This window comes from Notolabrus celidotus, chromosome 15 (assembly GCF_009762535.1).
Source record: "Notolabrus celidotus isolate fNotCel1 chromosome 15, fNotCel1.pri, whole genome shotgun sequence".
In the NCBI taxonomy this organism is placed as follows: Eukaryota; Metazoa; Chordata; class Actinopteri; order Labriformes; family Labridae; genus Notolabrus; species Notolabrus celidotus.
The window spans coordinates 28,107,283-28,119,293 of NC_048286.1; the positions used below are offsets into that span (position 1 = coordinate 28,107,283).

At 40.0% G+C, this 12,011-nt stretch overlaps 1 protein-coding gene across 7 annotated transcripts in view; it reads left to right on the forward strand.

The window, feature by feature from the left end:
* Positions 1-12,011, forward strand: part of carmil3 (capping protein regulator and myosin 1 linker 3) — a 149,534-nt gene that overhangs the window by 110,482 nt on the left and 27,041 nt on the right. For 4 of the 7 annotated variants that reach the window (XM_034702400.1, XM_034702403.1, XM_034702397.1 and 1 more), the window contains exons 24-29: positions 1,763-1,861; positions 2,990-3,109; positions 6,234-6,347; positions 7,070-7,245; positions 7,336-7,423; positions 10,531-10,656. In XM_034702400.1, coding sequence (XP_034558291.1) covers positions 1,763-1,861; positions 2,990-3,109; positions 6,234-6,347; positions 7,070-7,245; positions 7,336-7,423; positions 10,531-10,656 — 723 coding nt within the window. Of the gene's footprint in view, positions 1-1,762; positions 1,862-2,989; positions 3,110-6,233; positions 6,348-7,069; positions 7,246-7,335; positions 7,430-10,530; positions 10,657-12,011 lie in introns of all 7 variants that reach the window. The other 3 variants (XM_034702401.1, XM_034702399.1, XM_034702396.1) reach the window with 1 other exon arrangement.

Here is a 12,011-nt window from a genome sequence, read left to right on the forward strand (position 1 = left end):
AACATAAAAATGCAGACAAAGAAGTGATGAAAATAATAATGATAATAATAATAATAATATTAATAATAATAACACTACTACTACTACTACTACTACTAATAATAATATTATTATTAGTAGTAGTAGTAGTAGTAGTAGTATTAGAATTAGAATAATATTAGGAAAACCAAGGCGAAAACAAAAAAAAAACATACAAAAAAAACTATTCATGATTATAAAAAATAGAACAGAAATAACCTACAAAAAGTAAGCAATGAAAAAAGGAAAGATAGATAAAAATATTTGAAAGTAAATGTATCATATTAATAATGCTAATGAAACAGATGAGGCTAAATGCCAGTCTCCTAATTATTAATTTCAAGTGGTTAATATTAAGTGCTAAAAAAAGAAAGAAAAATAATATACACTACCAGTCAAAAGTTTGGAAACACCTTCTCATTCAAGGGTTTGTATTTATTTTAATTATTTGAAACACTGTAGATTAATACCAAATACATTAGAACTATGAAATAACATATATGGAATTATTTAATTAACAAAAAAGTATTAAACAAAGCAGAATATGTTTTATATTTTAGATTCTGTAAAGTAGCCCCCTTTTTCCTTAATGGCAGCTTTGCACACTCTTGGTATTCTCTCAGTCTGCTTCATGAAGTGGTCTCCTGGAATGGTTTCTAATTAACATGAGCCTTGTAAAGAGTTCATTTGTAGAATGACTTGCCTTCTTAATGTGTTTGAGACCATCAGTTGTGTTGTTCAGAGGTAGGGTTAGTACACAGTGGATATCCCTATTTGACTACTGTTGTAATCCAGATTATGGCAAATAATTTTATTTTTTATTTATTTATTTTTTAAACCCTCATTATCACTTGGGCTCAAAAGATTGACAGCTGCCTGTGCCTGTGCATGACAGAGACATGAATTGACAAGACAAAACACCGCCCAACTGGAGGACTGCAAACAACAAACATGGGTGTTTAGCTGTTGTTACTTTTTGCCTTGATACACGAGTGTCTCACTTTGCATGTCGGCTTGTTCAAATCAAAAGAAAAACATCCAAACGTTCCTCGACAGGAGAACAAACTATATCTGGATATAAGAGCTGTCATTGTACATCATGAAGGATGTGGTCATTTTTCCTCAGCGCCTCAACTTACTAAATGATGTTTGTCACATAGCTTGTAAGCTGCCGTTTACAGAGCTAGACTGTTTACACTGCATGTCGTACTTCATTTCCCTGGAGGCTCAGCTGTCAGTCAATCACTCACTGCTTCCTCCCTCCTCCAGGGGCTGAAGAGATGTCTGATACAACTCCACAAACATGTTGAACCACTGTCAACAAGACTTTCCAAGTTTTTAAATGATTCTCAGATTTGTTGTTGTTTCTATAATCAGAAATATCCTCTGTGGAGTTAACCAAACTAATCAACTTCTGCTTCTTTCGTGAGACTGTTTTCAGTTTGTGAGTGTTTGGGCTGCAGTCTGTTTATCTGGAAAGCTCCAGAGTCCTTGGGGAACCCTTGATTCTATCGTTCTTTACATAAGATGATTAAGCAGTGAACACTTCCACCTGCTGAGTAGAGACAAAAAAATCAAAGGCATCCTATTTACTTCTGTGGATCAAAACTCTCTCTCCGGTCTCCTTATTACCATGCAAATGGACTCGTCTCCTGTCTCCTGCACACTGTGCTTTGTAAACACCTGTCATCTCCTCTCCTCTCCCTCCTTGTTTGTTTTCCGTGTGTGTGTGTGTGTGAGACAGATCCAACGTGCCCTGCTTAGGAACAACCAGACTCAGCGTTTCTCTCAGAAACAGGCTCTCCGGCTGAATCAAGGCCTCGTCACCAGCACTGCTGAACACGTGAGTGTTTGTGCACACCAAGGTTAACAACTCAGAAATGTATTTTGTTGTATTGTTTATTTTTCTGTAAATATGAAATGATTATGTTACTATATGTGCTCATAGTTAGTGCTGAATGCAGATAAATCAAAGAACATGCTATTTTCAAATGGCAAACAGATTCCATCTCACGTTCCCAGGTTGTCTACTGCTCATGGGGTTGAAATTGAAATGGTCACGTCTTATAAATACTTAGGCATTCTGCTTGATGAGAACATGTCCTTTAAACTGCATATTGATAAACTTGTTTTGAAGTTGAAGCTGAAATTGGGCTTCTTTTTTAGAAATAAATCATGTTTTTCATTGAAAGTCAGAAAATATTTGATCACCAGGACTTTTTTACCCTTGTTGGACTATGGAGACCTGCTTTTTATGAATGCTCCTGATCAGTTTTTAAATAAACTAGATACTGCATATCACTGGGCTTTGTGTTTTATTACAGGTTGCAGCTATCATGTACATCCAATCCAATCCATTTTATTTATATAGCACATTTTAAAAACAACAAGGTTCCCAAAGTTCTGCACAACAAATACAAACAGTAGAAATAAATAATGGTAAATTTTAAAATGCAGTACATTAAAAGAGAAACAGAGACCAACATAAACTCTCATGCTGTGTTAAAAGCCAGGGAGTAAAAATGAGTTTTAAGACGTGATTTAAAAGTATCCAGGGTTGGGTCCATCACTGTTCCTTATAGGCTGTCGCACACTCTCCATCTTTGTACAGTCGTGGACTCTCTCACTGGCTGATTTTTATTTATAAATCTATTCTTGGACTTCTACCTACATACTTGTTTGTACACATGTGTAGAAACCTCAGCCGATATGGCCTGTGCATGGCCTCTTGTGATTGCACTGTGTAATCATGTAACCATGTGAAACTGTGACTGTATTTTATTTGTGTTGTTTTGTGTGCTTGTTGTGTGTTGTAACCTGTTTTGTGCTGCAGTCTTGGCCAGGTCACTCTTGAGAGGTTTTAAATTTCAATGAGTCTTTTACCTGGTTAAAGAAAGAAAGATTGAAAAAGAAAGATATTTGAATGCTTTTCCTGTTTAATTTATGTGTTTGTTTGTGTTTGTGTGTGCAGGTGATGGAACGCCTGTGTGTGCGTGTGCAGCAGCAGGTGTGTGTCCTGAAAGGCTGTGAGGAAGGCGAGGACGTTCAAACTGCCAGACAGATCCTGAAAGAAGCCAGAGACTCCAGAGCTGTGAGTAGACTACCACATTTTTGTGTTTATAGTTTTATGTTTGTAAGTTGTGTGTGATACTTAAACCTTAATGACTCAGTTAACACCAAAGAATGTGTGATACAGGCTTTCTAAGAAGGCTTGTTATATGTGTAGTTAATGGTCATATCTATTTCTGCTCTCAGTGTAACCACTGGTGAAAAAAAAAGAATCAACTGCTGGTGCTCCTTTTGCTGAAGGTCTAATTGGGCTTTTAATAATTCTTGAAAACGCTGCCTGATTTTGATCCACCTGGAACAGCACAGAAAAAACACAGATGTTGATGTGTGTGTGTCTGCTGGATTTTTATATAACCACCTTTTTGTGAACAAATTCACTGCATGGAATGAAGAGAGGATCATGTCTGAGTGCTACTGTCTGCCTTGAGTAGCAGAAAAATTATAGTTAATGCTCAATGTCGTGCAACCAATGTACTTGTGCTATACTTCAGGTGTTTCCATGTATTCTTCCTCATAGAATCTGCTTCATTCCAGTTGTTGAACATTTCAAATATTTTTGTGTGACCATGAAACATGACGATTGAAGCCTGATGCCTTTAAAGTTTCAGAAAACAAGAATAAGGGAAAAAAAATGTGCAATGAGTGATGTGACTTTGGAAGCCACAGCTGTATGAGTTCCCATGAGATGCAAATAGAAATAATAGTTTAAGTGACTAAAGCTGTGTCCCAGCTGAGAGGCTGCAGCCCTCGAAGGCCACATTTGAAGACCGAGTGCGTCACTGCAGCGAGTCAAAGGCTGCCCCGTTTCAAAGTCTCCTTCAAATACAGCTGACGAATGTGTCCTACTTTTCTAAGGCCATGAAGGATGCATCAGGTGCATCCTTCATGGCCCAACTTGATTATTTGCATGCCAATTCAAACTCGATGAAGAACTCTCAAACAGCTGAGTAATATACTGTTAGATGAAGGCATTTAGGTTCAGCTCAACATAAAGCTGCATTGTGTTAAAAAACAAACGCATTCAAACTTGAAGTTACATTTGAAATGTTGGTGATGGTGTTAAACTTGCGCTTACTACGCTAGTTTGTTTACCAGCCAGCTACCCACTGCTATGTAACAGCATGACTGTGGGAACCCTCAAAGCTGCTGTTGGTGGGAATGGTGTAAAAAAACGTTGCTTTTTTTTCTGCTGGGTTTGGAGAAAAGGTCATAATGCCCATGGGTACTCATCAGTAAGTGGAGTAATTTGAGACTATTGCCAAATCTCTGCATTTTCCAATGCCTTTGTATCAAGCAATGTTATTATTCCCCTCGCTCCTGTAATGATGGACCAATCATAGCTAATCTCCAATCCTCTGTCCTGATTGGTTAAGGGGCGGCCCCTACTATGTCCTCCGATTGGTTATGAGTCCGGCACTATCATGACTGCACACGCTGATACACGCTGAAACACACATACACTAACAAACACACACACTCTAACTCTTTTATTCCACTACTTTAGTTTATTTTATTGTCCTTATCCTTTCTTTTTCTTTACTTTCATTTACTTTATCTTTATTTATTTACCTCTTTATTTCTCTTCTTCCTTATTTTTTTATGTATTTATTTTGGTGTGCTGGTCCACAGTACCCTGTAACCTCCAGAGTCATCTGCCTCCCTCCTCCTCCCACCACCACAGATAAACATGGACAGAAAAAGGTTACAACACCCTGAGCTGTCCCACCAGGCTAAAGAATCAGCTTAGCCTGCACATGCCGATCTGTGTTGGGGGCTAAGAGGAAATCTGGTTGGGAGGGATAGTGTTGACATTTGAAGTCCCTCTCTCTGAACAGATGTTTACTCTGTGACTACCAACAGCAGCTTTAAGCCTGGTTTATTATTCTGTGTGGAATCGGCAGGGTAGCTATGCCGTAACCTAGGCTCAGGTAGCTGATGCCCACTTCCTCCAAAATGTATCTACGTGTTGAATCGACGTGGACCGCAAGCCCTGTGATTGGTCCGCTCTGCAGCATTGTACTTCCCGCCTTTACAGCACTTCTGGAATCCCCACACATTGGCCGTATATTTCAACTCCTCCAACGTCTCCTCTATTCTTCACTGTAATCATTACTGTATGATAAACAGAAACATGTATCAGCTGTGAAATAGTAAACCGAAAATGTAGTGGGCCGGAAACAGGCGACATTGCCATCAAGTGTTTCGGCTGAGAATTGCTCCGTGACACGGACACATCAACGCAGTATGAAGTGCTCATCTCGTGTCAGCCCTTGCTGCATAGGGGCGACGCAGATGTATAAATCGGCCTTCAAGCTAGCACATTTGATGACATAAACAGGGAATCCTCCTTAGACCAGACCATCTCAGTTTAATTTGGCCTGACTGGTGCAGGCTACGAAGGCTGTGTCCTTCGAGCGCTGCAGCCCCTGGATTAGGACAGAGCTTATAAATCCACCTGATGTATGACTTCAAGAAAGAGTAACCCAAAGGATCTGACAGCCATGAACTGTAAAGTACTTCGACATCAGCCCTCAACAGACGTTCAAATAAAGTACAAAACTTCAACTCTACAGGAAACCAAATGACGAGTTTGTTCTCTACGGCACTCAGAGAAGAAGAGCGTGTGTGATGAGTTACTAAAGTAAAAGAGAGCAGAAATCATGTCCTGTCGCTCTGTAGAAGCTGAAACAGTAAAACCTCAGGATTTAGAAAATGTATATTCCTGCATTTCACCAAGGGTTACAGAAGATTCTCTGTAAAGTTGCTGATCTTTACACACTCCAAACAACAACTGCTGTGGGACTGAATACTAAACAAACAAAAAGTTTACACCATTTTTTTTATCCACCTCTGTTTGAAACCATCCCTCTCATGAACCTCTTCTTCTTTCCTCTCTCCACAGCAGATAGTCAGGTGAAAAATCTTCCAAAATGTACAAGTAGCTTCTTTTAACCCTTCTGTTGTAACTGAGAACTGAGAAACAACAGTTGATATTTTTTTAGGAGCTGATGCAATTACAAGTTTCTATTTCCAATTCCTATGAGTCATTAAAACCAGGCTTACTTCTTCTGTTGATACTTGAGCTCTCATGCAAGGGTTATAACCAGTCTCCCCTGTCTTGCTCCATGTGTGTGTTTGTGCATCAGCTCTATCCATCTCTCTGTGAGCTGGCCCACGTGCTGTCAGTGGACGGCCCCGTCAAGCAGCGGCTCGACACTCTGGCTGGAGAACTTGCCAAGGCTGCCGACAAAGAACTGCAGGTAGGTTTGGAGGTGGAACTGCAGCAGCAGCAGTCGCAGAAACACTCACTCTCTGATGCATCTGTATTATAAACAGTGGCCAAGCTGCAGACTAGTTGCATTTAAATTGCCCATTAATATCAAGCCGCCGTGTGCGCGGCACAGGTATGCTGACTTCAAAAGAAAAATAGCATTTAAATTCAAAGGGAAGACTTAAACATTTTTTTTTGTTTGGGTTTGTTCCCATTGGGATTCAGAGGCACTACACAGAGGATTAATAAAATAAATCAGCACACCCAGAGGAGGAATCGCAAACACTTCATATTCAATTTCAACTTACTTGAGCTTCAATTACATTTCTGTTTATGCCTTTCAATTGTACTCTTATTCACAAGGCTACATTTCTAATTTGCAAAAGTCCAAATAAATCACATTTCATCAACACCAAGACGGGAATGTTAACTAGAAATCACTGGACTCTTTGTGCAGTGGTGTCACATGTTGATGAGGTTTAAAGTTAAAGATCTTGATAAAGCTGTGAGCAGATCTTTTTATTGTGTCTACACAATGGAGAGATTTATATTGTGCACATCAGTAGAATATGAGAAGTCCGAGAGAAGCAGCTGGATGAAAGTCTTACGTGACCAGGGAAAAAAAAACACTGAGCATAAATAATTGAAGCAGATTCTACCGCATGTATGTATAAGAGAATCTGATGCACTCCTTGGGTCGTGTGTGTCCAGGTTGTCGTGGACTCGATGGTGTCTCTGTGCCGCGAGTTGTGTCCAATGTCCTGCTCAGCCGCCGAGCGACTCAGCCCACCTCTCTCCTCCATCTCCGAGCAAGTCTCCATCCCTCGCTCCGCCATCCGCAACGCCCTGATGGAGAGAGCAGCTGAGGATATCAACCGAGCCCTGGAGTAAGAAAAAGGACTTTTCGAAACACTTCGAGTCAGGGCCAAAAAGTTCAGCTGAAATACTCATAAGTTATTCTCTTCTCTTTTTTTCAGGGAGGTGAAGTTGTCAGTGGTGTCTTATCTGACCAACTCCATCATGGATCAGATTCTCCAAGAGCTCTACACCACTCATAAAACCCTGGTACTGGTAATAACCCCTTACTGCATGACTTATTTGTAGAGATGTAGAGAAATGTGTTCAAAGCTTGAAGATGAAATCTATACGCTCACTGCGAAGATGATTTACAGCTGGGTGTTGAGTTTGGAGGGATGTTCTATCTCAAAGCTGATCCAGTAATAAATGGTTAATGTTTTCAACCTTCAAAGTAAAATGATCACAAATGAATCACGCATGGATGTAATAAGGTTACACAACCTTTGCCTTGCATCTCACACCAATCCTGCAGCACCGAATCCACTTCAAATTCCTGCTAATCACCTACAAAGCCCTCCATAACCTCGCCCCCTCATACCTGACTCACCTCCTCAAACGTTTCTCCCCATCTCACCGCCTCAGATCATCAGATGCTAATCTCCTATCCCCCATCACCTTTTGGGGACAGAGCTTTTGCCATCGCTGCCTCAACTCTCTGAAACTCCCTCGTTCCACACATTCGCAACTCTGACTCTCTTCTCTCATCTAAAAAACACCTCAAGACCTACCTGTTCACAAACGCCTACAACACATGACTTCTACTCCCCTCACCTCTGTTTTGTTTTTGTTTGAAGAGATGAAACATTTTTTATTAAAATGTGAAGACAGGGGCGCCAATGGCCTAGCCATCTATGCGTGCCACCCATATACAGAGGCTATAGACCTCGTCGCAGAGGCCGTAGGTTCGATTCCAGCTTTGATCATTTACTGCAGGTCTTTCCCCACTCTCTACTCCCCACATTCCCTTTCTCTCTTCAGCTGTCCTTTCCATTTAAAGGTGAAAATGCCCAAAAATCTGACTTTAAAAAAAAAAAAGTGAAGACTTTTGTTTTGAGTTTTCAACAAATAGAGCTTGTCTAAAACCATAGAGTGCAAAAATACTGAAATGTTTAAAATTGATTGAATAAGGACTAAGAAAGGTAGCCACCAAAATGAACATTGCACCTTCTAAGCTAAGCTAACATTGAAACAAAAGTTATAAAAGTCATCAAAGCTATGTAACCCTCCTGTTATGTTCGTTACTTAGGGACAGCAATAATGTTCCTGAGTCAATTTGACCTGGGGCATATTCAATTATCCAAAAGTGTCCGAACCCAAAAAATCCCAATTAACTTTTTTAAAATCTCATTATTAACTCTATTACTAACCATTTAAATCAATAATTAGTGCAATGGTGTTCTTTAATCCTCACAGATCATCGTTCAATGAGGATAACTCACTTGTTTTTTATGAAATTCATGTTAAAACTTTTTTTAATGTACATTGGAAAGCCCTAAATATAAATACAATAGTTTTTCATGACATAGATTTTTGTTTATTTTATTTTACATTTTGATTTTTTTTGTTTTTTATGAAGTGATGTTGATAAATTAACACGTGACACCTCTTCTGTCACATGCTGCCCAGATTTTGATGCTGTATTTAGCCGGTTTGGAAGGCATACATTACCTAAGATGGAAGGAACCTCTGAATACCACTTGCCTTTCATCCACTGTGACATTAGAAAAGCGAAATAATACTTCAAACATTTTTTTTTACTTTAAAATGGGTCAATTTGACCTGCAACATAACAGGAGGGTTAAGCTTTGTCATAAAATGTATGACAAGTAGTGGTTTGTCAGGGAGGGTTCTGCACCTTTGTGGGGATAGATGACCTACTGGAATCTTATCTGGTAACTTGTCAGCCGCACGCTTACAATGAAGCAAATAAACTTAAGTTAGAAAAACACAGGAATAACAGATGCTCCTGAGGGGCGATTTATATTACAGCCAGCAGTGCGACACAGCTGTCACACAAACAATGAAGGAATAATAAGAAACACATACACAGGTGAGATAAAAACACACTGAATCTGTTAAAAGGAGAATATTATAAACAGCTCTTTGAGAGGACTCCTCTGAGACTGTCAACATTAATCTCAAAGTCGTTTTCAAAGGTCTTATCCACACTTTGAAAAGGTTATTGTTTCATGTCTAACTTATTCCTCCTGCTCACCAAAACAACTATTTATTTCTCTTGCTTCTATATAAATAATTTTTCAGCTGCAGCTCTGAGACAAACATTGATTGGTTTGTTTACAATGGCGTACAATGATTTTCATCCAGTGAGTCAATAGTTTTCAAAATGTGATGAGTCACTGAGTCATCCAAACTCTAAAAATGTGTTATTCAAAGCACTGAGTATTTAAATTGTTCTTCATATACATCGTCACAAAGAGTTTTTCTACCTGATGAAACTTCTTCACTTGTCAAACATGCCAAATAATTCAACCTTTTCTCAGCTGAGTCAATGCAGTGCATGGATTTCAACAACGCTGCTGTAGAGACAAGATATGCCACTTGACAAAATTTCTAGACTTTTTGCAGTAGTGGGTTAAAAATCAGAAATAGTGCTCAAGTGCAGAAGCGTCCTATCGCTCTATGTCCTGACATGAAAACACTTCCTGTTGAATCTGATGTGTGTTGAGAGCTGGTGATAGAGATCTGTCATGCTCCCCAAGGGCTGTGTATCTTTGATTTGTAGTATCTGTGAGTGATGGAAGTCGGCACCACATTTGAGCTGCAGTGTGTTTAAAAACCATATCAAGATAAAGGGTTAGAAGAAGAGCACAGGTTTTTAGGAGGATATTGCCCTCTGAAACATCATGAAAAGCAGATTAGAGTCAGTTAAGGCCGTGATTGGACCCTGCAGGTTCTCCTCTGTGGTAAATCAAATTGTTTAAGTTGAAGCGAGTGGGGGAAAGGAGGCGAAAAAAGCGACTTTTGGCAATAACACTGCCTGCTCTGCTCTGTTTAGCATTCCATTCACTGACTCTATCTTTACATCTCATTTTCCTGTCTCTGTTTTTGCTGCAGTGCCTGTTTGTCCTCTATTATGGCAACCTCTGCTTTGACAATCAAGAAATGTGTTTTATTCATATTCTTCACAGGCTGTGCAGACTAACCTAAAGTACACTCTACTTTCTTCGGGAGCCGCTCTGGGTACAAAGGCGGACACACTTCTTTGCGTCCATAGTATTGGAAAGATTTTGTTGTGGGTGTCATCACTTTGTGTGCAAGTGTGTACATATCTGTGTGTGTGTGTGTTTCATCAGCTGCGACAGGTGTCCCAGGCGAAGCGTTGGGATGATGTTGGAACAGGCAGACGCACAGTCAGACAGTCCAGACTCATCGAGTCTCTGGAATTTACTGATGAGGAGTTTGGGGTCAACCTGGGAATAGTAAGTGTCTTTTTATAACTTTTTTTTTTCATACATTTGGTTAGTTTTTGAGATTTTTTCAGTGAGTCAACCTGTTGTTTGATCTGACCAAAGTGTATGAAACTTTGTAATGATTTTAAGTCATTCTGAATCTAAACTGACCTCCCTATTTAAGCTTCTTCAGTCTGTGACTTTGTTACAGTTTTTTATTCAGCAAATGTTTGGAAAGATAATTCAGTATGATCTAACAGTGTATTTTTGATCAAGGTGCTGTGTCTGGAAATTTCCCCTGGGGCCCCATGGGCCTGAGATGAACATGCTTCATTATATTATGATATTTTAAAGAGCTGCAGAAGCAATTAATTTGAATAAAGATTAATGAATAATTCAGAAATGAAAAGTGTTGTTCCCAGCAGGACTTCCCTTTTTCATTTTTGCACTTGTAGGGTGTATTGCTTTAAGAATTTGGTCCCAGAATCTATGTATTTAAAGTGGAGATGATTTAAAGTGACTAATTTCCTCATCATTTTTACGGACAATTTAAATTCTACTACTGGCTAACTAGTCTAAAAGTTAGAGAACTCTGATACCCCTTTTCGACCGAGACAGTTTCAGGGCCGGTTCGGAGCCGGCGCTCAATTGAGAACCGGTTCTTCGTGTTCTGACTGCGAGTAAACCGGCTCCTGGCTGGGAAAGCCGGTTCCAGAGCGGCTCCAACTCTTTGCTGGTCTAGAACCGCGAACCGCTTATGTCAGGGGCAAGGGCGCGGAGTTGCTGTGATCAAAAACACAAACCAAACGTGTTTCTGCCATTGTCCTGCAGCGAAAAATAAGAGACAAATGGATTCCAAGGCAAAGCAGTGGTCGGCAGAGGAGAGAAGCTGCTGTTGTTCGCCATCATTGTTGTTGTGAGGGAAAGTTTGCGCTAATGCTGCTGGGAAAAGCGGTCACGTAAATCTGATGTCATGACGTGCCTCTTCCGCGGGCTGAGCGGGTGGAAAAACAAACGGGTGATGTGTTGGTCTACGAGTTCAACCAGCTCCGAACCAGCACAAGCGCCAGCCCGGAAATACAACCCGGTTCGCGTTGGTCGAAAAGTGGTATCAGCAAAACTCTCAAACTTGAGCACTGTATTTAAACACAGCTAAACACAAGATCACAGAGGCTGTGGGCAAATGATGTCGAATTGGTTTGCTGAGTGTGGCTAACGTTAGTAGTGCACATTGCTCTCTGGTCGTGTGGTTATGTGAAATATTAAATCAGCCTGCAATCAACTTCATCTAGAACAAAATACTGCCCTAGAAGATGCTGTCAGTCATCAGTGCTAGTTCACATCTGGGTGTTGAAGCATTTTAGCATTGTGGCAGTAACCATTAA